The sequence below is a fragment of the Falco biarmicus genome, chromosome 7 (genome assembly GCF_023638135.1).
Source record: "Falco biarmicus isolate bFalBia1 chromosome 7, bFalBia1.pri, whole genome shotgun sequence".
In the NCBI taxonomy this organism is placed as follows: Eukaryota; Metazoa; Chordata; class Aves; order Falconiformes; family Falconidae; genus Falco; species Falco biarmicus.
The window spans coordinates 9,134,177-9,162,095 of NC_079294.1; the positions used below are offsets into that span (position 1 = coordinate 9,134,177).

Consider the following 27,919-nt stretch of genomic DNA (forward strand, 5'->3'; position numbering starts at 1 on the left):
GCAGCTTCTGCTCTCCTTGTCCCTCAAGTGGGTTTAGATAAGGTAAGAACACGGGACAAGAAACAGACTGGATTTGAGAGTGATCTCCCACCTGTTACACAGAACATTTTTTTTCCTCCTCATGTTCCTTTTGCTGTTATGTTATGCTGGAATTAAGGGAGAAAATGTTTTTACCTCTACCTCCTGCACAAAGATAACTCACCTGCTGTGGCTCCCTGAACTTTTAACAATGGGATAGAGAAAGAATAGGAAGAGATGACTGTGCCTGTGTCAGCACACACTTTCTAAAGTCTGTAACAAAGTGAATACATAAAATGTAATTGGGGTAAGGGGGTGGGTGGAATACGCTCAGATCCACAAAGAAAGAATACTAGTATGAGTTACTACCTATTGCAGAAGCTGACTCAGGAGCTGTGTATGCTGCATAGACAAGACCATCCTATCACAAAACGTTGCAGAGAAAAAAAAAGCAAGCTACTGATAGAGAGAGACCACAGACAACATAAACCATGACATATAGACTTATGGCCAATGGCACATTGGCACCAAAGCAATCCCAGGGCTGTGGTGCTAGTTGTTTTACAGCTATCTTTTTTGGAATCCATGCAAGCCTCGTGATGGCCACACAATGCTGTATTTGTATTGTAAAAGTTAAATACTACTTTTCCCCTCTCTCCACTGGTCGCCCAACTTCCTTAGACATAACAGGAGATGCATTCTGGAATTGCTTATTTCAACCAAGACAGGGTAAGTTTCTAGCAATGGTCTTCAAACTAAAACAGACAGAAGTTTTCCAGGTCTGTAGTGTTCCTTCGCAGAATCCTCCAGATATTCCCTACTTGCAGCAAACTTCTTTTCAGAAAAGAATTCTGCCTTAAAAATCCACAAGGTATTTTTCGAACAAATTTGCTGTATTTTGTTGACAGCTGAAGCCTACAAAATACCTTCAGAACAGAATGACAGGTTCAATTTTGAATTACATGTTATAAATTTTAAATATGGAAAGAGAAAATATTTTAGAAAAATCCATAGCCAGCACCAGAACAACAACAAAAATACCCCCAGCGCATCTCCTTCCCGAAACTTCTTGTGTATCCATCCCTCACTACTGCCTCCAGAAAGCTGTGGTCACATACCAGGACTGGATTATAAAGAACTACAAGAAAAGAGTGGAAAGACTTTCTTTTTATAAAGACTCACCTGAGAAAGCAAGCTCTTCAAGTACTGCAGCGCAAGAATCTCCCCATTTATTGGCAGTCTGTCCTCAAAAGATTAATACCACAGAAGCATGTTGCCTTGCCAGAAGAGACTATTCAGTTTACAATTTTAGCCTCCTTGCTGGTCTTTTGTTTTAAGCTCTACAGAATACAGTCCCCATGCCACTCTAATACGTTGTTCCATAAATTCCCACCTCCTATTGGGATCAATCTACTTTACCTGAGAACAGAGCTCAGCTTGCAGCATTTCCAGTAACCCAATGTTTCAACAAGAAAAATCATGGAGGAGTTCACCTTATCCCAAAGGAGTTCAGTATTCAATGGAGTAAACCATGTTACAGCATCTTGTTTCTGGCAGAGAAGACTTAAGTGAGTAAAGGGGAAGCTCCCAGCTAACCAGTCTCCAGCAGATACGGCAGTGAGTAGCGTCTATTCCTGCTTTAATGAAGCTTTAGTTTAGCCACCACATTTCTCTCTCTCTCTCTCTCTTTCCTTATTGGAAAGATGATCTGGTCCCTCTAGTCTCCTCAAGAAGTTCTGGGGCATCAAGGATGTAAATCTCTGCCTATTTCATGTGGCCATTACAGAACAAAAGATTCAAATGACTATGATTATATTAGGAGGGGGCAAAGCAGAAGAACCATGAGGAAGCAGTAATTAGGAAGGCAGAGAAAATCGAAGTGAAATAAATTTATTACTCTAATAGGCCCAAGCAAGTGCAAGGTGCTTCACTGACACGTGGCACAAGGCACTATAACTCAAAGAGTAAAATATAATAAAGCAATACTATTGCTAATGCCCACATACTTGGTTTAATTAATTTAATTTTATTTCCCTCTCTCTATCCTGGCACTGTAAAGAAGAATGCAACACACGAAGGCTGGGGGAAGAAGTGCTGCACAGGGCTGAGGCGGCATACCTGGCAGCTGCTAAAACAGAACTTCAAAGTCTCAGCTCCTTTTGAAAACCCATCAGGCAAGAACCACTCCTCCCCTTCAGCTTCTTTAGGAGCTGGTACACTTAACCACTTCAGCATGTTTGGCAGCTCTACAGCCACTTCCAAAGCAGGTGGTGGAGTGGAAAATTGTGGGAGAGCCCCAAATCACTCAGTTGTCTCCCTCTTTCCCCAGCAGGCAGCGACACATGTGCTGACCAAGCAGGCCAGCTGACAAACCACAATTAAGCACAGAGAACAGGGATTTTGTGATTACACCTCTGAAACTACAGAAAAGGCCCAGACTTACTTCAGTAAGCTGGGTCAATGATATCTTTCCCCAAGAAACTGTAAATCTGATGACAGACAAAATCTGTCATTAGAGGAAGATGAGTAAAAGGATGTTCAGATAATTATACTGTATAGTACAAAGAGCTGGCACACTCTAAAGGCAGTTCCCAGACTTGCCTAAGATTTGTTAAAAGATCCCTCTCTGTCAGATCCCGTCTGCTGAAGATGCTCAAGTTGTACAAAACTTACTTGGATCACCCAGAGCTTGAAATCTTTTAAGTGAGATTTCTGCCTCCATCTACAACTACAGCTAGGAGGTAGAGACTGTAAGCACTGGTTTTATTTGCAGCACCTAGGAAAAAGCTTTTTGATTCTGTCCATTTGAACAGGCACCCATATTTGTGATGTTTCCTCCTCCGGTGTGACAGAAGAGTCTACGATGCAGTTGCACCAGCTCTGCTGGTCATCCCCACTGCACACTATATCCATCTTTTCCCCTTGGGATTTAAGAATAGGAATCTATGACAGTGCTGCTTCCTTAGGAACGCAACTTTGCTTGATTCCTTAATGACTGATTATGGGTAGGCCTTTCGATTGCTAGGTCTTCTGGACTGTATATGGGTGTTGAATATTTCTAATGACTCTGAAATCCAAAAGCCAAGAGTAGGTATCTTCAGAGGAAGTGCAATAGCTTTCACAGGAATTTGTGGTTAAAGATGAAAAAAAGTTATGCAATTCTATACTCCATTCCAACCCAATCCCTTTTTCTAGAGCCAAAATGGAATTGTTTCCTACAGTGTACAGAGAAAATTGTATAATTAGTCAGAAGCTCCCAGACTCAGGAACACAGATGGGAACCATGGAATCACTACCTCAGGAATTTCACCAAGTGATTGCACATAAAGCTAAGCATGAGCACATCAAAGATGCAGCTGCAGATACTAAACCCTTATAAGGACAGGCTAAAATATCCCAGCCACTTGGTAGAATAATGTCCTTTCAAGAGTCCCCTCCTAACATAGATAAGGCACATCAAGAGAGGACAATAACAATAGTGTCCACTGTTGGATCAAGACATCTCCATTATATGTCACTTTATACTTGATGCCTTTTCGTGATGATTCAGCAAACATTCTAAATAGAGTAGACTTTTCTCACAAAGGCCACAACTGATATATTTCACAGAAAATGAGTCTATAGTAAAGGCAAATATGAGTGCAAACATGGCCTCCCAGATGGCTTGAGCTGAACACAGGAACATTTACAAAGAGGTTAACCTTCACGTTGTGTACTGTTTATGGCTCTCTAGAGACTGGTTGGAGTATAAGACAATAAGCAAGCTCTTGCATAAAGGTGAATAACAGACATTAGAAAAAAGCTGAAAGTAAATGATGAGAGTAGTTGTTACCTGGTTTTGCTACCTAACAATATACACTATAAAAAGAGTGAGATTTTGATAAGCAAGATGCAAAGAACCATGCATTCTGCAGCAACAAGCAGAACAATTCAGTCTATGAAGTTACATGCTATCAGGAATTTAGATAATTTCAGAGTGAGACATGCAAACAACAAAATACCCAGCACCATAGTTCTCTTGCCTTTCACAGAAGTGCTCCTGTAACACAAGCCTAATGTATACACTCATATATTCAGGTTCTGCAATGCTTCAGAGGTTATAATATGTTAACAAAGATTTTGTTCTGTTTAGAAAATACCAACAAAGAAAACCACTGCACTACATGAATCTTACTCTGCCCCCTATGCCTCAAAATGACCTAGAAAGTCACGCATAGCTTCATAACTTCCCTTGTCTTCACACAGATAAGTAGAAGATACTTTAGTATTTATATAATTTAGGTTATCAGCAGCAGCAAGAAAGTGGAATTTCAGAAACAAATGAAAACATGACTCTGACCTTTGAAAAAACCAAAATCAGTTATGCAAACAATGTCCTGAACAGGACAAAACACTTAAATGACTAAAACTGGATTAGATCCAAGTTTCTTGAAATCTACCAGAATAATCCAATTATTAAAACTGGGCTTTCAAAACTATTTTAGCAGTATCTATTAAGCTATTTTATTTAAGAAATAATTTTAAAATGTTTGATACGCATTTAACTACATTAAAGTATTTGTGAACTTTAATAAATAACAAAGAAAGTTATTGTTCCTTTGGATTTTTAATGAAATTAATTCCACATTAAAACACAGCTCCTTCTTGAGGGTTTTCAAATTTGAAGAAAGATTAGTGAGTTCTCCATATTCAAAACCAAACTCTATGAAAGGCAGCTGTTCCAAAAAATCTTAATAGGCAGCTTTTGTTGGAACTGTTCATAAGGGATAGGCTCTAAACTTGCTTTTCTTTTTTTTTTCTTTTGTAAGGAAATTTGAAAACAGAAAGCTAGGGTGATCAGTGTCAATAGGAAACAAAATCTCACTCTCTTGGAGAATATTCTGGAGATATTATATGTGGTTCTTTATTAGAAAGAGGTATGTTTAGCAACACACCTAATTTTAAGAACAGCACCGTCTCTGAAGAATCACTTTCGGGGTGCTCAGAGTTTCAAGAGCCTGTGCTTAGACCTTACACATGGTTTTCTTTGCTGATTTCTTCACAACAGATGAGATTGTGTTCTCTTTGCCATGTTGACTGCCTGAGTTGGAAAACCTTTAACTGCTGTTCAAATTATCATCTACCAGAAGGTATTTACAGAGAAGCCAAAATCTGTAGCATCATGAGACTGGCAAAGATTCTTACACCCAAGTGTGTTCTAGTGGAGCTGCGATCAGAAATATATTGAACAGAACACTTTTTAACAAGTCATTTCAAGTTTTTTCTAACACCACAGTTTGAGATTTTAAGAAACAGCCATGGGAAATAGAAGTCAGTATGTTGTCTTTAATGAGTATTGGAAAGTTCTCATTTGAAATTCAGATTTTTTTGTAAGTGACAGAAGTCATAAATCCTAGATACTTATGTATCAGTACCATAGAAGACCAACATAGGTGTCAAACCCAAGCTTCTGACTAAAGAGTATTATTCCATTTATGCTGTTCTGTGGCTAAAATCTCAGGAAAGAAAATTCCCTTAAGATGCTGTATTAGTTGTAATAATAGATGTGGATCCGAAAGTTCAAACCGTTTCTAGGAATGCCAAGCCTTTGTTGGTATGACTGTTACCTCCTTGCAGATCTACACTCAGTCATCATAAGCAAGAAAGAAAATTCTTAAAACTTACTCATTTCAAGTCTTGGTATCTGCAGCTTTTTAAAACGCTAAGTGAAGAGAAGCTGACACCTTTTTACTCATCAGCATCTTTATCCCAATACCAAAAAAGAAACAGAAGGTCCAGACTTGAGGTTTCTTCCTCCTCTTCACATGGTCTACCAAACTGAACGTTTTCTGAGCTGAATTTTGCAGAAAACTCAGTTTTCAACACTGAAAATACTCACAGCCCAACTTGGCTTCATTCTTCACAGAGAAGATTATAATATTTTTTTTTCTCAGGAAGAAGCAAATAAAGAATTCTTTATGCATACAAAAGATTTAGACCACATAAACCACAGTCCTTTTGCTCCAAAGGGTGACTTGCCCAGGCTAAGCATCCATGACCGACAGCTGCCAAGTAGCGTGTGCAGCACTGCCAGATAACAATCTTCTTATACTAACTTTTCAGTCAAGTGCCATGTGCCAGACAGCAGAAAGATAGAAAGGGTAGTGGAAGACATTTACTGAGCCAGATGCAATCTGAAATTCAAGCAAAGCTGCCACGCAACATCATGAATGCCAGCAGTTGGAACATAAACAGCGTCTTTGATAAGGCGCTCGCACTTTGAAATTCCTTCTACTAAAGGTTATTGTCCCAGAGCCAGTTTTCAGTAGACTTGGATCAGCCAGGCTGCCTTGGCCTCTCCCCACCTGGTTTGCTGTGGACAGTAATTGGATGAGAAATGTTAATAAGAGTTCAGTGAATACAACAGGAGAGTGTCTGGAAACTGTGGTATCTTTAAGCACTACCTATCATTCCCCCCCCACCCTCTTTTTTTTTTTTTTTTTTTTCTCTTTCAAAAGAGGATATCCATCTTTCAACTATTGTTACAGAATGAAGCCCTAGAAATAACTGCTTGTGGTAAAGGACTCTGGATACGTCGGTGTTTCCACCCTGACATTGCAGAGCCTACCTTTAACAGAGCACTTAAACTTTGTAGTTGGCACTGGTTATGGACAATCCAATAACCAGCTTTCTTGAGCCACCAAAACGCTTTCTTACTCATTACCAACCAAGCCCTCTCTTACTCAGAGCACTTTGTACTATCAGCCAGTGAGTAGTTTGACCAGTGTTGGGTAGACTAAGAAAGTACTACTGAGCACAAATGTTACTCATTATCGTAATTCAGACTATTCCCTAAACAAAAAGCTGGCATTCCACAGTGGCATTCTGGTTGCCCATCTTATATAATATATATACCCTTCAAAAGCCTATGAGCTAATCAACAGGATCACCAAGCAAAGCTGTCACCACATGCATAGGGAAGCTGAAATACTTGCTGCTTTACACTTTTTTTCCCCCCTCTCCCCTTTTTCAAAAGAGGTTTCTGTTAAATGCTGGAGCCTTGCAAGGCTCACAAACAGCTGCTGCTTGATACCTGCAGCCCAGGGAAGCCCTGGAGAATAACAGGCTGTCATAGAGCCAACAGCATACAATTCACAAACTCTTGTGTCAGCTACAAAACTCCCCCAGACTGAAAGGTGGGGAAAATTATGTGACAAAGGATCTTCATTGTAAAGGCTGACTAACACTTTCAGGGATAGAAAAGGGGTGTCTGTGCTTTTGGCAGGGAATTCCCATTTATATCACAAGATAAAACATCAAAAAGGGCACCATGCTCATTCTGAGCAAGCCAAGCTAAAGTGTGACCTCAGGCTGGATGGAAAATTTGAATATGCATTGGTGGTGGAAACTTCACTGTACAATGGAAGGTAGCCATGAAGCCTAGCAGGAAGGAAAACCTTTTGGCCCCTTTTGCAATGTCCTGCTCTGGCATTTGTACTTGGTCACTGAAACCCTTAACTCAGCATGACTTCAAGCCCTTTGGCTGCTGACTTCAGAGTTGTCCAGGGACTGCCCCACATGAGGGCTGCCTTCTAGAAAGGTTTTCCATGTGGATCTCAGATCACACTCTGCTCCCAACATCTGACAGGCTTACCGAGATAGCAAAATAATCCTAATTCAATTTCTCATTCTCAGCTGTACAACACCAGTGTCTTCAACTCAGCTGTTCAAGACCTTTACTCTCACCAGTAACCAAACCTCCTTTCTAACACAACCCTCTAGACACCTCCATTTTCCTGGAGTGAAAAGGTACATGGCAGGCTTGGAAATCTCCAGAATATTCACAATGAGTTCAACTTCAGGACAGCCCTGGACAACATGAGGCAAATGAAGGAAAAGTTGCAAACCTGCCTTGTCCTTCATAAGCCTGGCTTACAAAGGGGATTTCCATTTTTACAAAGCAGCATTCTGTTGTGTGTCTGGTAGGGAGGATACAGAACATGCAGCTCTGAGATTTCAAAGTGGTTCACTGTGACCCACAGGAATAGCACAGTTCAAAGATGGACCCATTCAATCCCTCTGTTCTTAGGCCAGATGGACCTGCCTTAAGATCAATGCCAGAAAGGACGCTCTTCTGGGAAGCTTCCCAATGCCCTTCTCAGCTGCACAACTGTGAACCAATTCCAACAGCTATGGCATGGAAGCCCAACTTTCATTTCTACCTCACTACCTGCAAGACCAATCAACGGACAAAACTTGAGGTCCTTGTGTGGGGAAGAGCCAGGGATAGATAAAAATACTGCTCAAAAAAATTAGGAAAGGGGAGAAACCAGACATTCGTGGGATTCCCTGACAGCTCTGTGCAGAAGGAAGGGCTGGGCTGGAAAAAACAGGGCCCCAGGTTCCTGCCAAGCTGTCTGAGGCCTGTTCTTTCCAAATAGCTCAAAGAAACAGCCAAGGCTTCCTCGTAACCCTTTCAGAACTCCTCTAGAGAGAAAGGCTGCTGTGGCCAGAGCTGTTCCCACAGAGCACCAGACTACAGGAGTCCCTGCATTCCTAGAAGGCTGTAAGCAGCAGAGTATCTCCTCCATGAGAGCTACTGAAGTGAGAGCTACAGCCACCTTAACCCTCTGAATACCACTCTGGAAAGCAGCTATTTTAATGGTGATCAAGAAGTTTAAATAAGAAGAAAGGGAGATCTGCCAGTCACTTTGCAATGTGAAATATCTGGAACCTACACAGGATATTTCAAACAGATTTAAGATCAGAGATGGCTGGGGAGAGGTTATGAGTCAAGTAGCGCAAGACATTAAAAAGATTTCAACTTGTTCTATACTGAATTAGATGCTTATTAGAAAACAGCATGTGACTTCCATCACAGCCAACAAAATCCACTGGTGGCACCTGAAAGTAGGAAGAGCAAAGTTCACCGGTGAGGGAAAAAGAATATATTGTATCAGCATGAACTTGTGTTAGCATGAGCTGCCTATACCTGTTCCCCAGTTTTACATTTACTGCAATAACCAAAGGAAAACAGCTGCATAATAATAAAAAATTCAGTGTTTAGCATGGTCAGAAGCCAGCAAGATATTAGCATATGTAAGTTATGAGTTAGAAAATACAGATACAATAGCTTTACTTACATAAAACCAATGTTTTACTCCTACTTGATGTACTGTTTTCATTTCTTGTCATCTCTATAAAGACAGCCAGACAATTAGAGGGCTGGGAAGATTTCCATTTAGAACTTGAAGGGGACTGTTTAGTTTAGGAGAGACAATTAAGAAGAATATGATAGAAACAGAGAATAAACAGTGCAGAAAATAAATCAAGCATTCCCGTTTGTCTTTAAGTAACAAGGGCGTAGAGACTTTTGTCAAATTTTGGGGAAAAATAAAAAAAAGAAAATTTTTGCATATTATGTAATTCACCTGTGGAACTCATTGCTACAGCTCAATGAGACTACAGTTTTTCCAGAATGTAAAGTTACATGACTAATGACAACATCCACACTAGACTATGCAGAACAGGGAGTATTGTGAGAACTACTAGCCAGCTCTTAAGAGTTGGAGGGTAAAAGCAAGCTTGCCCCCAGACAGGGAATTTCACCGCTGCTCATGGGAACGCTCTCTGTTTCTACTGAAGATGGTGGTGGTAGTTGCTCTGAAGCACAAGATGGGCAAACTAGACAGATCAGCAGTCCAGTCCGGGATGGCAAATCCTGTGTGTACATTAGGGTAGGGTCAGTTTATGCAGGGAGCTGAAAGGAGAAAACCCAAAACCGTTACACAGTATCAGCTTGGGGAAAGGTACGAAGCCCCTGCCACTCGCCTCCACCTACCAACATGGAGTGCTTGCTGGGAACAGCGGGAAAGATCCACTTATCTTCTCAGAAAGGAAGTCACACAAAGACAAAACACGTCCCCCTCAAATTTCAAGAGCTATTTGCAGAAACCGTAATTGCCCAAGGCCAGCAGACACATGTCATGCCGATGTTGTGACCCCTGGGCTCAGCTAGAGCCAGTCCATGGGAGACCCCAGGCTGCAGCTCTAGCAAAGCCTCCCAGACATAGCTGAGAGGCCATGCTTGCACAGGCCCGCTGGTGCCCCGCTCTGCCCTGCTGAGAGGCCCCAGCTCTCGCCTCCGGCTCACGGCCCCAGCACTGGCTCCTGCAGCCTCCCTGCACAGAGCCCAAACCCCCTTCGCCTCTGGAAAGGGTCCTGTGATTAATCTCACTTATTACCTCGGAAAAGTAACAGCGCAGCGGCTGCCAGCCAAGTCCGACTCAACAGCGTCTGGGGAGCTGAGGCTGCAGGGCCAGGCCTCAGACTGTCTGGGCAAGTCACGAGCTTTCCGCCTTTCCTTTCCTGGAGGCTCCAGGCAGACAGAGCCAAGGCCTAGCTGTGGGAAGCAGGGATCCTTCAGGACTGTGCCAACCCATGGTGCTGAGGCTCAGGGCGATTTCCAAGCAGGATGAAGAGTAATTGGACCTGCCATCACAAGTTTCTTTAGTGTGACTAAAATACGTATAGGAAATAAAAAAAAAATATATAAAAAACAAGGCAAGCCATGTATTTCTGAAGTTTAAGTCAGCCAGTTCACTTCCACAGTTAACAAGTTGTCACCAGTGATCCTGGGAGACGTGTTAAAAGAAAAAAAGAGGTAAGAGGTTGCCGGGGCAGGGGAAGGCTGTTACAGACACAAATATGCATGAGTAGAGAAGAACATGCACAAACTAGAGACAGGATGAGCTGCAAGAAAGTACAGCTACCCAGGCAGCACGACAATTTTTTGCTCACCCTTCTTAAACCTCCTCTGAGCAGAAGGTAGTGATAGACTCAAACACTGCTTCTCAGGGACCGCAGGCAGAATTAGCATGATAGAGTTGCCGAGGACCTGCAGACGGGATCAGTCATAGAAAAATCACCGTACCCACCATCAATCACTTCTCCGCCTCAAATAAAGAAACTGAATTAATTTAGGCATTAAGGTAGAGAGAAAAGAGAAGAGGACAAGCAGTATGAGGAGCAACGAGCAGACACGTGGCTACACTAGCACAGGGCCGGACTCAGTGCTGTTGGTCTGCTGCTGCTCTGGCACTTCTGTGCTGCTTAGCTAGGGAGGTGTTAAGGTCAACGCAGTTTGCTCAAACCAAACTGAAGGCCTATTGTGTAACCCTCTGTGCCTTCTGCTTTCTCCTGTCATTTCATCCAGAGCCATCAGCACAGCACAGTCTCCAAGTCAGCTTGCACCTAGATGCTGTTCAAACAAATAGGCTCCAACCACTTGGCAAGTGCGGCACGCGACAGCAGCCAGGCAGCCTCTACCTTGCAAGAGACTTCAGGGAGCTTGAAACAAATTATTTGGAAGAGAATAAAGTCACTGTCAACCCTTAAGATGCAGAACTACAAGGCAACACATACATAACAAAGACAAATAGATTTATTCTTATGAAAACTTGGTGTTAGCTACCAAGATCCCTGGAAATTCTCTCCTCGTCACTTCTACCTACAAACCCATATGTAATTAGCTCTTTCTGACAGCCCCTACTGCAACATCCTTGCTGCTTCTGCCATGCTAAGCCCACCCTGGCCTGGCTCATGAGCCTTGCAAAAAAGCGAGTGTGCCATCAACTGTTCACCCTTCTATCATTGTGAGAATCACCTTGCACGTTTAGCACATCCCTTCATTACTCTAGTATCACTCTTCTCATAGGTCTTCAGAGGCTGTCTAGTTACGGTCCAAGCCTGATTTCTTATTTTACATTCCACACCTGCAAAATTTAAAATAAAACTGAGGAAACAATGATACCACTTTCACCTTCCATTTACATCAAACACATCAAGCTGCCCCTTTGACATGAAGGATCAAGACCAGTGAATCACAACTAGCCTATGATGGTTGTCTGGAATCTTTTGGCAAAACTCAAAAGTTTCAGTGGAAATATAGAAGCCACTTAACACCTGCACAAAACAAACTCTCAAAAGAGGTCAGAGGCTCTTCCACATCCTCACAAGTCCAAAGGATATATACACACACTTAGTATGATCAGAGCAGAGCATCTGAAACCTAGAACACATAGTGCATCTAGTCCAGCAGTAAATGAAATGGCATGAAGCAGTAGCAGGCACTAGGTGAGGGAGGAAGATATTACGTATCCACTATCCAGCCAAGGCTAAGGAAGGCCAGTGATTAAAAAGAAGGTCCTGGTTTGGGAGACTGTTAAAGCAGTGTAAGATTGTCAGGGGATGCAGTACAGGAGTCTTAACTTGCAAGCAGAGGTGTACAGGAGAGGAGTGTACAGTCATTTTCCTGTGTAGAATTTTTGGGATAAAACAGGCACAGGAAGCTAACATTTTAAGTGGTACTGGGTTTCCTGCACCCTATTGTTCAGTTGATTTGTACGTGAGCAGTAAATACACGCAATGTGACCCAGAAGCACCTACTATGTGAATGCTCTAACTATGCTGTGAATGGGCACAAAGTCCAAAATACCTGCAGGGTTCCTACACATTAGGTATTTCCAGAACTTCCAGACACGAGGCATACTGTTTGGGGTTTCTGAAAGCCTGAGATGGCAAATGTCTGGGCAGCATCTCCTAGTTTTCCATCCCATTCGATACATTCAGGCAAGGAAAAATAAAAACGAAAATACACAAAGCAGAGCCTGTTTGGGAACCTGAACATATGGCAGGTATGTGCACACAGCCCATGAAACCCTGAGCAGTTGCCACTGCTACTACCACTGAGAACGACACCAGAGCAAATTAAACTTAGAAACGCTTAGATCAGAAAATTGATTAGACAGCCTGCCAACAAAACATCATTTTTTGATGAACCTGAGCACCTTGGCTGAAATTATGAGCTAAGAAGTATTTCAGGCATGTCAAGTAATGAGAAGAGGAGAATCCCTTCTTTCTGATTGCAGTAGCCCTCCCAGGGTGTCTTATAATTTGGACTGCCATTCTACCCTCTGATTGATGACAGGGAAGCGTGCTTGCCTGCCTGTGCTAACAGAGTTAGATAAATCTGTCAGAAGATCCCAGGAAAAAAATACGCAGAGTACTTTAGAAGCACTAGGTTAGTCTTGTCTTCGGATTTGAGAAAGATGTTATGAAAGAACAAGCTAATGAAACAGAGGTCTGAGAAAACACTGTCCCTTTCACTGCTGAATTCTTGCCAACTGACTGTGCATGTGAGTTCTAAAAGATGAATCTGAGCAAGGTTGGCTGCTGCTGAATCCAAGGTGCCCACTGAGAACACAAAAATCTGTACCAGTGAGAAAGAAGTCTTTCTCACTAGCTTTGCTCCAGGTCTTGGAGACTAAGTGAACCACAGAGCCCAAGTTATTCTCTGAGGAGAAACTCACTTTTTTTTTTTTTTTTTTGGGGGGTGGGGGGGGTGGGGCAGGAGGGAAGGTAAAAAAAAAAAAAAAACAAACCAACAAAGAAACAGCTGCACATTCCAGTGCCAGAAGAGAAGCTTCTAGGAACCTCTACCACCATAGGGATTATGCAACTATTTCCAACAGGTACTCAAAAGTTAGTTTAGGTTTGATTCAGCAGGCTTCATTCTCCTAAATGCCTGACTTTTTATCTTTATTATGCAGCTAAGAACACTTTCAAGAACAGTTCTAGTAAGGACTTGGCTTCAGTGATGAGAAATTAGTTTCACTGGATAATAAGGAATCACTTTCATATATGTTGTCCTTAGATTACAATACTAAAGTTGTGATTAAAATTATGTATGAGACTCTTAAATACTTCCACTATAAAATATGTAACCATGTTTAATGCCTTGACATCAGAACGTGAAAGGGTAACAATCCTGCATGATGGATAGGGTAAGAAGCTGAGACAGAACTGAAACAGGGCACTGAGACAAGATCAGAGTTAATGGAGGAGCCAGCAGATTTGGCACAGCCTCAATGAGCTTCAGAGGGCAACAAAGGCAGGGCTGCAGCAAACGTGGCAGAGGCCAACAGCTGACTGCCATGTTACAGTAGTCAGAAGGAAGCCCATATACAACTGGGAACATTTCACCTCTTGTGTAGCCCTGCAGGCTTCTTTGTCTGGGGCACAGTGAAAGCCTAAATCATCATTTAAGTGGGAATAACACTAATGCTTATAGAAAGTGACAAAAAAAATAAATCTCAAAAGGCACAGCAGTACAGATTAACACATCCAGAACTGTTCTCTGTCTCTATATTACGAACTCAAGATCTCCTTTGCTTTTTGGTGAGCAGACTACCAATTTGGCACCTCATCTCTTACAGCCAAAAATTCAGCAAAAGGGAAAACTTCTTTTGAGAAGCATTTAGAGAAGTCAGTACTGGGAGAGTGGGAACTAAAGAGGCACATTTGTCAGTAAGAATAGTCTGAATCCTATAGATTGCAAGCATCTAAACAAAAATTTTTCAAACCAACATCAGCACCACTAAAATGACTTAGGTTTACCACAGAGGCATACAAAAAACTGAGTTACAGAGGCAGATGTTTGAAGTGGAGCCAAGTGCAAGCCAGATAAGAGATCCATTTACAAAATATTTCCATCCTTGCCCAATTCTACAACTGATAGACCAGAACCTTAATGGAACAAAACAGGAAGCTTTTCTTCAGTCATCCAGCACTGAGCACAGGCTGACATCCATCAGATGACTCTCTATGAATTTCTTGCTCCAACATAGCAAAAAAGACATTTACAATACAAGATAGCCATCTCCATATATCATGACCCAGATATTCCTTTTGGAACCCTCTCATTAAATAAAAGTTCACAGCCTAAGTAATCCAGCACTGCCTCGAGAATCCCTTTTTTTCATTTCCAGATTTACATAAAACCTTTAACTCCTGGTATTCTGGCCATTTGATACAAACAGCCATGAAGATAAAGTCGTTCAACAAAGCGTCTTAATACATCTTTCTGTCTCTTGCTCTGAGGATAAAAATAGAGCAACTGAAGTACTAAAAGACTAAATGGTTCATAAAAGGTTTGAAGATGAAGTCTTACACCAGCTGTGGCCAGAGAATTCTGAAGTACTTTTGGACTGCTGTACAAAATAAAACAGAATTCTTAAAGGCACTGAACTATGCATACAATGCTAGATGAGGTACAGCCCTTGAAGTCATTCAGAGTAGAATTCTGGGCATTAAATGGAGGGTTCTTAGATCTACAGGTAACGTGTAACTGAAATGGTTTCAGAGCAACATGGTAATGTTACAGTGACATCTGCAGAGTTCTGCAACAGAAGATTTTGACCATGTGTAATCATTTTCCGCCTATTTTTGAGTGCAGGCAGAGGTGCAAACAGAGCTGAGAAAGGAACAGAGGCTCTAGGACAGCCTGCATTCTGCTGCTTTCTCAAGCTATGTTGGAGGGGAAGGCAGTTTACACCTGTTGGATAGGTTCTTTATTTGGATTAGGTAATAGCTCACCTGGCTGGGCTCCAACAGCAGAATCACCACCACCTCTCAATAACTCTAAACCCCAGAGGCAAACATTGCGCTGGAAGAGAAACAGGCCAGGAATTCATTTCTCACATTCCTCTTCTTCAGGCAGGATGAAAAGCAGTGACTGATGAAATAAGAACAATTTCACTTGAGCTTTCCAAATCCCATTCCAATTCTCCTACTGAAGGATCCATTTGGGAAATGATGACCACTCAGGTCACATGCCTTCTGCACTATGTGTCTGCCTCTCTCACCTCCCTCCATTTTCCAGTAGCTTTCAAGCACCACTGAAAAGAGTCAGTATTTTCATGTATACAGTGCCTTCCAGTCCTAAACTCATGTACTGGAGAAGCTCTGTCTCATTATTCTATTTGAAAAGACAAAAGTAAAGGCTTAGGCAAAGGAATAAATAATATTTACTGAAGTGGCAAAGGAAGAACTCAAACCCCTAGCAGTTCTGGGCCTGTATCCAGCCTAGGCTACTGCAGCAAGGTCGCCTTGCTCCCAGCTTCCAAGATCCAGAATCCTTAGGGTAAATCTTACTGCTCTTTCAATCGCAGGAAGAATGCTTTTACTGCAGAATCACAGTCCTCTGCCCTGAGTCCCATGAGTATAAAAGCCATAAATAGAAATTCCAATGTCCAAAGTTAATAGAGAGCATAAAGAAGCCATTTGAAAAAGAAACACTGCAAGATGATGCTCTATCTTTGAACAATCTAAACTTGATATTCAAGGAAAAAGCATTAAGATGAGGCCTTAGTGGAGGTTTCTGCAGTATCAGGTATAAGTTTGCATTCTACATATATGTCTCAACACCAACAAACCTAAACTTACAGATGCATGAATGAAAAATGATCAAAAAGAAACAGACATTTCCCTTCTATTCTACACACTCATTCATGCCCTTATTTCACTGTGAACCTGCCAGCTCTGGGAACACAGCTCTATTTTCACAGGCCTAGTTTCTAGGATAGGCCTAAGAAGAACCTGTACTAGGCCCTTAGATAGATTCATAGAATCATTTAGGTTAGAAAAGAACTTTGAGATCACCCAAGTCTGTTAACCCAACACTGCCAAGGCCACCAGTAAACCATGTCCCTAAGCACCACACCTGGATGTCTTTTAAATACCTCCAGGGATGGTGACACAACCACCTCCCTGGGCAGCCTGTTCCAGTGCCTGACCACCCTTTCAGTGAAGAAGTTTTTCCTAATACCCAATCTGAACCTCCCCTGGTGCAACTTGAAGCCACTTCATCTTGTTCTGTCATTTGTTGCTTGGAAGAAGAGACTGACCCCCACCTCGCTACAACCTCCTTTCAGGTAGTTGTCGAGAGCAACAAGGTCCCCCCACAGCCTCTTTTTCTCCAGGCTAAACAACCCCCCCTTCCTTCAACTGCTCTTCATAAGACTTGTGCTCTAGACCCTTCACCAACTCCATTGGCCTTCTTTGGATGTGCTCCAACACCTGAGCAAGAAGCTAAACACAAATGACAAATGAGCTCCTGAGCGCACTGCATTCTTCAAAAAGCCACAGCAGCAATTTAAACTTACCTGACTGATGAAGAGACAGATCGTTTGTCAGCTATATGAGCATCTGACTGAACAGCCCACAATGACCCTCTTTTGTTGAGTGGTGACCGGTAGCTCTGTGGGATGGCTGCATTCCCCTTGCTTATAGCTCCACTTCCCCAGGTCAGGTTTGTTAACTAAACGGGTAAAAAAAAAACCAAAACAATAAACCACTGTCAGAAACAATTAAAAGCCAAGAGAAGAGCAAAAGGTGTCATTAAGTAAACTGAACAGAGTATGTACTAAGAGAAGACTGCTAGAGAAGGGAAATCTTTAGATGCAGAAAAACCATGCCAGTTGCATAAAGCAGCAGGAGAGACGACACCAACAATTCAAATGCCAGCATTAAAACTACAACTCTCTGCCTGATCCCTGGAACATGAACTAACATTGCAACTGGCAACACAGTTGCCACTCCTTCCCCGGTTTAGTAGCCCAAGGCATCTAAGCATTTTTGTAAATTCAGTCTTAACTCCTACTTCAAGTTCTGGACAGGATTAAATTGTAGTGGTTATGCACTAGGCTTCTGCCCACTTCTCCAAAAGCAACTGGTTTTGTCTCATCACTTCTCAGCTCTGTCCCTTCCTGTTCTTATTCCTTGCCTGTGTGTCATTATTCTCACCCAGTCAGTCCCAGCTTCCACGTTTCAGGTGTTACTCTCTTTATTCCACCCATTCTAGTTTCATTCTTACAGACTGCTAGCACTGGCCCACCCACTACTTCTGGCCTGGAACTTCCCACAGAAGTAATCCGATTTGTCTTCCCACACCTCTCTTCTTAGTTCCTCTCCTGGTTGCTCACATGCCCTATGTCCAAATGGTTCTAGTTTTATTCCCCTCTCCAGCCCACTCCTTTTGCTAGCCTCTTTGCTCATCCAGTACCAGAATGTGGGCTCCTCACTGGACCACCACACTGCCATTCCTTCTATTTCTGCCCTTTCACCCAAATGGTTCCCAGTGTCCTCTCCCAAATTATGTCCAGGTCCAGTTTCACAACCTACTTATCCTAGCTGTTCTCCATGCTTTGGCAGAATGCAGAATAAGTGGGAATTCAAGTCAGATAGGCTCCCAAACCCAGCACAGACCAGGTCACTGAGAACACAGAAGAACAGGGTCTCAAGCCTCAGTACTCTAGACATGCAAATACAGAGATATTTAGTTTAGCATCCTCAGTATGGAGGGAACCTCCAAGTAGCTGAGAAGCTCTAGTAGGCGTTGCGGAGTATATTTCACCTGAAGCTTTTCAGATAGTTACTGTGCAGTCAAGCTTGGACAGAATTTTAAATTCCAAAATGCTATTCTGAAGCATAGGAGATCCAGAGACTTAAAAGAAAAGGTTTACACATATTAAAACTCACAAAATATTATTTTTTTTATCCAGCCTTGGTTTTGGCTGGAACACTTCACCTTGCCTGAAGTGTTCCAAAAACTGAACATTAAACACAGAAAACATGCATCCAAATGGACAACGTTTCAGAACATTACAAGCAATTTAAAACAAGGTCTTACAGTGGACTTATCAGGCAAGCTTAGTAATGGGCAGTGCTGCCTACCTGATACGGAAAACAGCATTAGGTGTCACTTTGGAGCCTCTACCTCACCCTTAAAAATGTGTTGCCTTCTGTAGAATTTAATTAAAATGTAAAGCATTTTCATTGCAATAACAGAAAGCTTCTAATTACGTTTAGCTCTGACTGTGCCAGGCACTATACAAACACCTAACAATGACAGTTTCTGGCCACAACGAGTATATTGTCTGAAAAGAAGCAAGAATGGCAAATGAGGCAAACAGAGGCCAACATGGTAAATGAAACAGGATATACACAATTCTTAGCTTGTCAGCAACAGCGATCACAACTTTGTTAACACATCCAATGGTGAAATGAAGATGACTTCATCCAATTTTCTCTCCTCATCATCTTGATACCACGACCCACTTAGTCTGATGAATTACCACCTCACCCCTGCTCTATTAACACAATATGCTTTACTCTCTAATACTGTATCACTGTTTATTTGAAAGCTGTCTTTCTAAGCAAAGCAGGTGAGCAAATAGCTTAGCATGGGTAGTAGAGACATTTCACACATTCCAGATAGACAGGTGTTTAAACTACAGCAGGATTAAACACAAGCAAAGGATTCAGAATGAGGGAGAGAACACCAGCAAGAGTGTTAAGGTTTAGCTGCAGCCAGCCCACCCAGATGGGTGTTCCTGCTTGTTACTGTGCCATGTGCTGAGATATTTCAGCTGCTATAATTAGCTTGCCAGGATGTTGCCTTGGTAGATTGCCGGGGCACCCCCAACACATCTGTGCTGAGCCGAGTGGCTTCATTTTCTAGTGATTAGTCCTCCTGTGCACCTAATGAAACTCTATTCTTCCCTTCATACAGGCAAATACTTAGCAGCAAATCAGTTGCTACTTTGGTTTGAAAGAAGGTAACATACAACACCTGAACCAAAGCAGGTACCAAAATTTCCATAAAGAATAGCTTTTGCAGCCTCAGAAACTGCGGCAGTGGAAAAAAACCCAACCAACCAAAAAACCCAAAACACAAACCCCAAAACCCAGGTTAACCAAGACAGGTTAGTGGGGCTCAGCAGGGAAAGTGTTTCTTGGTGTGGATTTACTGGAATAAAGTTTTCACATTGATTTGTATCAAGACAGGTTCAAACTCTCCTGCTTGGTAAGGTTCCTGTTTCTCATTAGCAGTGAGGGACTTCAGAGTATTTTTTCCTGACACTGACAGTATGATAGGAGACATGTGTGCTGCACTGCACGCTTCAAGCATCCCTATTTTCAAACACCTCTCCTCACACCAATATGTTCTACGTGGAGCCTGTAAAAGGCAAAACAACACACAGCTAGTATCTTTCATGATAGAATGATTCATAAAGTTTTGCCCCATTTTTTGAACTGTTGGGGACAGCAAAAAGGTCACAAGCCGAAAGGAACATGCTGAGTAAAGAACACAATGGGATAGTAAATTCCAAAAAGCTCTCATGGAATAAGGAGAACCCACTTGATGTACTTCTATTTATTATATAACATCAAGAAATAGGGGAGGGAAGAACACGTGAGTTGTCACAGCCATATCAGTAAACAGAGCCTTATCTTAGAAAACCTAACAGCATATATATGTACTGTTATAGTTAGTTCAATATAATGGCAATAACCAAAAGACAAATTATGGCATAATGCCATAATTTATTGATTTTTTTAAGCATTATAAGTTAAGTTTATGACTGCAATACACTTGCCTTCTTGACAGCAGAGACACATAAGCTTAAAAGAATTGGTCTCTATGGGCTTGCTTTGTTCAGAGAAATTTCTGAATAAATTTAAGATTGAAAACAAGGCCAAAACAAAGAATGATAACTGAAAGTGCTGGATATAAGAGCTGAGCGGTTTGTTTTTGTTAGTCTCCTTTATAATTTAAATAAGAAATATGAAATCTCCAAATACAGATAGGAAGAAAGTCAGTCCCAGGATAGAACTTGTTTCTAATGAATAGCACCCTACAGATAAAGACCCGTTGTATAGCAAGTTTAAGAAATCACAAGCAAGAGTCAGAAGAGGAGCATAATGTCTTTTCACATTCTGATCTACACTGTACTATCCTTTCAGTAGTTTCCCATTATCATATTCAAGAATCTTTTTTCTATAATAAAGTATTTTGATCTTGTCTAATGTTTCAAATAAGCTAAAGCATCAAATGTTAACAATGTCCAAAAATAAAAAGAATAACAATTAAAAAAAAAAAATCAGTGCTGCAGATCAACCCTCATGAACTGAGGAAAAGCCTCCTAAAAGCCTGAGTATGTCTCTTGCTAGTTTGCAGGAGTCAACCAGGGTGAACAGGGACACATCATCGCTAGAAGTTGTTATTCTGCTCCTCTTGGCAGAGAGTGGAAAAGTGACTTAAGTTTTCACTAGCAACATCCTGAACAGCAGATCCTGAGTTTCACTGGTCAGTGTGTGACAACACTGGGGCAGCAACACAAAAAATAAAAAAAAAAAATGCCTACTTCACACTCCCCAGCTGGAAGTTTTAGTATTTTTCTGCCAGAGGTCAGTCACATCCTGTCGCCTACAAAGCACTCAAGTTCAGTCTGAAACAGGAGAAGACCTAATGCCACAATGTTTTTGGCACAACATAACCTATCAACAACTTTCAAAGGTATATACGAACATAAACTGTTCACCAAGAAACCTTTTCATATAAAGAAAGATTGGACAGGGATCATATAAGACACACGTTAAGATCACTGCTCCTCTACCTTGTGAGCAGAGCAGAATCTTTAGGTTTTGATGCTTCACACAGGACAAGATGACACTGTATCATAAGCTCAAAAAAGGAAACATTCCACTAGAAAACCAACAATGTGCAAAATGTCTCAGCATTTGTAAGATCTTCTTTGCCTTTTGATCTATTTCTTCCTGTGTGCTGTTTGACTCCTTCAAGATCCTTCAGTCAATCCTTGGTTTTCCATTTTATTACTTACTGTTCACTCAGCAATGCCATCTTCATCCAATAGCTTGGAAAAGAAATGTTTCTTTTCTTCCATGACCTGGCTTCCACAGTCAATGTATTTTCAACCACCAAGCCTTCCTCAGACACATATACCCCTGAGGCTTTCGAGATCAGTAAAATATTTATATTCGCAGGAACAGAGAAGAGCAGCTAACAACTTGCCATGAAAAAAAAAAATAAAAAAATTTGCTGCATTCTTTCACTTATGTTTTTCTTCTTTCAACCTTCAGAGATCACTATGACTAGATACTACAACAATACAAATACTCACTGTTCATCTGCCCTCTCCTCAGTCTGTGTGCTGCATTTTCTGGGCTTCACCACAGAGCTCCCATGTACACCTGTGATCTAGCGCAGGCTAGCACGGCTTGGCCTAACAGAGAACCCAGGTCTTCCAGTACTATTGGAAACAGTCCACCTGCCTTGCCTGCCTTCATACACTGAGATACTGGGATGCAACAGGCCATGCTACTGTGGGAAACATCACGGGATCTTAAACTACCTCTTCCCTTAAGAGGCCAAGGAAATCCCAAACCACAAATCTCTAATACATACGCTTTCACTGTCTGAATAGTGGCACAAAGTATACCTAAAACAAATTCCTTGAAGAAAACATATAATACAAACAGATTTTTTTAGGGACATTTTTGTTACCCAGGCCAGCTCGCTAACCACACCCCATATTACAACACCTTCATTTTATGTACAGATTTGAATTTGCAGGAGCAACCAGACAGAAGAAGGGAAGAATTGGGGCTAACAGGCTGGGAAGTGTGAAAACTGTGTGTGTACCAAGGCTGATCTGGCCAAAGGCCTGTGACATTCCTTCTCTGCTCGTGGAGCTTACCAGCTTACAGGATATACATATGCATACAGAGCACAAGTGTTCCCGTCTCCAGAAAATGTTTCAAAGACCTGCCAGAGACATTCCTGGGAAACCTGACAAACTTGCAAATTCCTTTGTAGTGTCTCCAGCATATGCATCCATTTAACAATAACAAAAAAACCCCGAAAAACCCCACCAAGTTAGAGCTGCTGCTGTGGATGGCTGAACTCCTCTATTCCTTCTCCTGAAAAAGTCAGGCTTTCATTTAGACAATCTCTGCCTCAAAACTTCCCAGTGGGAGTAATTTTGATAAGGCACAGTCCTGCCAAATGTTTGATGATCAGGGCGTAATCTTTCCCATAACATGAGTTCTAGCTGCTCAGCCTGGCCCATTTGGTGACTCTCTGCAGATGTTGCTGCATCCTAACAAAAGCCTCTGCTCCCATTCCCTTTGGAGCCTCGGAGCAGAAGGGGCTCAATTTGAGTACTGCAGAAATTACACTGACATTTTCGCTTCCTACCACCTCTGCTGAGACCAGTTATATTCCTGCTGATGCCACAAATCAGTAGTGTTAAAAGTAATTCTAGATCCTGTGTGAACAGCATGGGGATGAGGAAGAGATGGGGCCCTTCAACAGTACAGAGCTATGTGAGAGAGGAAGGAAAACGTCACTCAAGACTTCACCTCCTGGCTTCTTGCTCCTCTTCCTAGTTACAGTGAGATGCTTTTTTCTCTTACACTTCCCTTCCTCTCCATCAGTGGAGAGGTAAAAGCCCACCAAACAGTAACATAAGGAAAATAAGTCTGATTAAGACTCGGATGAAGTGGGCTGAGTCAAGGTAAGGGACTAACACGGAAAAAAAACCTTTAGTGGGGAAAATATTCCCACCGAATTTCTGCAAATATCTGCTGTACCCTGAGTTTCATGGTCTTTCTGCAGCCACCATGTTGCACTGCTGAGGTCTCGAACTGAAAGAGTTGATACCCACTGGCCCACTGGGACTTGTACAGTGTGTTTTGGCACATGAGCAGTTCACTTTGTGGCACTTTTCCTCTGCTGAGGACAAGGCAGGCCAGAGTACCGCACCGTGTAATTGAGACAGGTAACTGAGGAGTGGTGTGGGTTTCCATATTGTTGTAGCTGATGTTAAGGTGAAGCTCACTGCTTTGGGATTCCTGTGGCATATTATCCCCACAAGGTCACTCTGGGGCACTGTTAAGTACCTGTTCCAATTCTTCCTCTCTCTCTGCCCTCATCCTAAGGTTTAGCAAACTTATCTACTTCTTGCTAATTTCCACCTTCTGTCCAAGTGAAAAATGTAGAATGAGAGAAGTACCCCATCCTCCTATGAATCTGTCCACATGTTTGCAGGAATCCTGGCTGCCTAATCTTGGGCACTGACTAGCTGCATAGCAGAGATGGAGGCAGCTCAGTATAGCCCTTGCCTGGGTGGTCTGATGTTATCCCTGTGATTAAACTCCCTGGCTAGAAGAATTGGAGCTGTTCCTAATGATAGCTGGGTCCTGAAATCTCACACTCTCCTTCACAGAGAGGGGCAGAGCTCCCACCAGGCCTCCCCTCCTCCACCTCTTCCTCCTCCTCCTCCTGGCGAAGCTGGCCAATTCAACCACATTCTTCAGCTCACTAGCATTAATAACTACAAAGTACTACAGCCTGGTACATATCAGCTGCAGCCCCATACACCAGCCAGTGATAGGGACCCCACACAGATCCAGCACTGCAGAAGAAAACCTTCTTTTTACCTTACAGCATATTTCAGAGAGAAGTAGCACGCTATTTACAAAGAAAAAAATGCATACATATCTAGGATCCTGCCACCTGGCTTCGGATCTACACACATGCTGTGCATTTTAATGCCCTGCCTGTAGAAAGTCCCACAACGCAAGTACAGAGAAATATTTTATGCTAAACATACATGAAATAAAGACTTCAGGATTAATGCCTGGTAAGGAACACAGCAGAGGGAAAAGAAGCCTGGATTATTTTGGTCACAGCCTTCATCCATCTATCCATTAGGATAAGCCAATGGCTAACAGTAGGTACAGGCAAAAAACCCCTCCTAGTTTATCTGTCCAGAAGTAAAATAGTAGCCAGCAAGGTCCCTATAGCACAAATCAAGACAAGAAAAACAATTAGTCCCTATACAATGATAGGAACTTAATTGAACTGCGTCTTCAGGCTTCATTCCCCAATTCATCACCAATGTATCTGCCTTGATTCTCCAATAGTACTGTTACTGTCTTAGGCTTATGCTAGGCAATGGACAAACAACACAAAAATCTCAGGACAATTGAAAAATTCAACTGAGTATTATTAACACACTGACAACACTGCAGGCAAACAATGACAGTACACATACTGACAGAGACATCACCACTTTCAAAAATAATTACCCATCATCTGCATGCCATAACTAAGGAAATTGCTAATTCTAGATATTGATTTCCTCACAAGTGTCTCAATAACCCACTTACCATAAAGGAAAAATTTAGCTTGACTACAGTAAAGCAATGTAGTAAAGAAGTCATAAATATGGAAGCAGCAGCATAGCACACGTTCCTTAATATTAAAGACAAAAGGTCAGTTCAGAGCAATGGCCCAGCAAACTTGCTATCCTGCCTGACATATTTCAGAAGATAGAAAAACTTCTACTTTCCATGCATCTAACTGAACATCTTATTGCTAAGGAAAATTAATTTGTTGTTTCTGTATGTTAAAAGCTAGGGATCTATCATTTGCAAAATGATCATTATTCTGTCTGAGGTAGCAATGGCCTGTTAAGCTTTCTGCCTTAATGGTACCTTGCTGTAGGAAGTTTCAGAAAGTATATTCTGTGAAAATAACTATTCACTTTTAGAACCAGTTTTTACTCTGATGTCCTTCTACTAAACTGAATATCCCCTTCTTATAAGAAACACTAATAAAGTGAGCTTTATTTACCTTGTCATCCGCTGCTCTGCATAATCCCTTCATACCTACTTCCTCCCTAAACCTACTTGGTATTTTTGCTTCCTTGTTAAAAATGCATTTTGCAGTTAATTGTTATAGTCATTCACCTGTGAATCCCAGTTATTCTTCTTACATTCACTTTAGGAATGGCAACCAGAACTGAAACCATTTTCCAAGGGAGGGCATGTAATTGCTGCTTACATAATTACATACTATTTCCTATCCTGTCCTTTAAACATGCTGATAATTTGTTTGTTGCCTTTACTGCTTGACTTAGAACACTTACCTTCATGGAGCTTTCTGGAACAAAACTCATTTTTAATTCCCTAAATTATTTATTTGAAGCTTATTACTTTAAATGGTTTAAATTATTGCTTGTCACATCATCAGTTATTTGTAAACACCGGACTTACTCTGGACAAGACGAAGGCAGAGAATGTAGTTAAATTTCTCTTTGTTAAATTAGCTTTTCTCATACTAATCAACAAAAGAATACAGATGTACTGACAAATAACCAGGAGGTAGGCTCAAGTTTAAGTTTACAGCACACGCATAGCTTGACACTGGTTGAACATCTGGACACTTGTAGCCCACATTGTACTGAAGGTAACAAGAAGTTACCTTATGTAGTGAACATGAGCTGCACAAGCATCTGTTCACACGGATGAATACTATGGAGTAGTTAATCTACTGTAAATTCACACCCCTTATTACCTTAAAATAACTTGCTTTTATATTCATTCTTTAGATAAAATTCGCCAGTCATTATGAACCTCCTCCTTGCAAATCTTTGATGTTACACTACAGCATGTGTATTCTGAGTTTTCAGTTATCCACTTGCTGGCCAGTTGTTGGTTTTGAGAGGGTTTCTTTGTTGTTGGCTGTGTGGTAGGGTTTTCTTTTTGGGGGGTGGTGTGGTGTTTGGGTGGTTTGTTTGTTTTCTTTTTTCTTTCTGTTTTTCATCTGTAACAAAACTTTACCTCCCACCTTTCAGAGACCTGGCTTGCTTAACAGTCCTTGCTGAAAGCTTGTCAAAAACTTTTTTGAAAGTTTGAACTCCACTTCCACTAGATGCTACTTTTTTCAGTTCCAATTCTAATAGATCAAGACACAGGTTGGGTAGTTTGGAGAGTTTTTTTGATCTGAATTATGTTTATCTGGGTGAACTAAAATTCCATTTTAACATCAATTTAATATATATCTGCTAGTGGAGCGAGATTCGCTGCTTTAATTTACAGGAAACGTTAGGATCCTTATTACAGGTAAGTGCATTTATTGCCTTTCTGTCCTCTTACACCAGTTTTACCACACCTTTCAGTAGAAACTTTGTCACTTCGTGGTTTGTTTCTGAACCTACATGTACACTGTCCAGCCACAGAAGTCTCACAAAACATTTTTTTGCTCATCGTTGCTCCTAGGAGCTTAACTTCATTACCTGGAAAGAAAAATATTTCTCTTCTGTACATACTACAGTGAAAAATAATGCACAAGATATTTAGTATCTCTAATGCCCATATCCTCTAAAATTTGTTTCTACAAACCTAGACTATATCCCCCCTAAACGAGAAATTAACCTATCCATAGCATATTTAAGGAAATCTGATTTCCTGTGCCATTCCCACACATCTCCCTGGCTAATAACTACATTATTCACAAGTCTGTTGCATATTATATTTTGAAGATCTTTCCTCTCTATGTTCCCCCAACTCACAAGGAAGTAGCAGCACATGTTGCATCTAGATCCAAATTAGAAGCCTGTTCACTGCTAATTAATATATGCATTCTGACTGGCTAGGCAGCTGTCCAGCATGTTGAATTCCCCTTGATTTTAGCCCTCGACGGACACATTCTCATGGGCCTTGCACTTCTGTACACTTAACATTTTTCATAAAATGGAAAGATGTTACAGGTAAGATGTACTATCTTCAAGACGGATTTAGTTGAAACTTGGGGAATTTGGACAGGGGCTTTTTCTTCCTTACATGTTTTCTTAAGACCTTTTGAGCTCAGATACCTCCTTATTATCCTACTCAGCCATGAACTTATCAGGTTAATACTGGATCCTCAAAGATACACGTTTTCCATAGAGATCCCTGTGTTGCTAACTCCCAAATGTCCTGGGTAGTTAACTAGAGGAACACCTTGTTATTTTTGGATACTATGGAGTACTATAGTTAGATGGTGAGTACTGCAAAAATCAGACAGTGTTTGAAAGACCTCTTATGGACAGAGGTACATAACTCTCACTTTGTCACAAACTTAAAATCAGCTTTTTTATTGGACTTATGTAATCACAAAAACATTGTAAATTTGTGGTTTTAAGTAAATAAAATGGAATAAGATTCCTCAGAAGTAGAAACTAACATTCCTTCTTAACAGTTATATTTAAAGATTCTCCCTAGCAGCTTCACTGCATTTATTAATATGTAATGCTGAATATTTTATCTTTCTTATTTTGACTGCAGACTGTCATACTCCAGTGTGTCCTCAAGGCAACACCTTTCCTGCACTTACTATTAAAGACAGCTACAAAAGTTACCTAAACAGCTGCTCCTTTTCTAGTCTAAGATA

General features: G+C 41.4%; 1 protein-coding gene across 9 annotated transcripts in view; it reads right to left on the minus strand.

Moving 5' to 3' along the window:
• The window catches only part of TTLL5 (tubulin tyrosine ligase like 5), a 133,239-nt gene that overhangs the window by 36,886 nt on the left and 68,434 nt on the right, over positions 1 to 27,919 (minus strand). For 5 of the 9 annotated variants that reach the window (XR_008822998.1, XM_056346234.1, XM_056346232.1 and 2 more), the window contains one exon: positions 17,001 to 17,155. Coding sequence is in view for 7 of the 9 variants with exons in the window: in XM_056346234.1 (XP_056202209.1) it covers positions 17,001 to 17,155 (155 nt within the window). In the remaining 2 variants the exon portion in view is untranslated. Of the gene's footprint in view, positions 1 to 10,784; positions 10,895 to 15,432; positions 15,572 to 15,893; positions 16,045 to 17,000; positions 17,156 to 27,919 lie in introns of those variants that run through there. The other 4 variants (XR_008822999.1, XM_056346238.1, XM_056346237.1 and 1 more) reach the window with 4 other exon arrangements.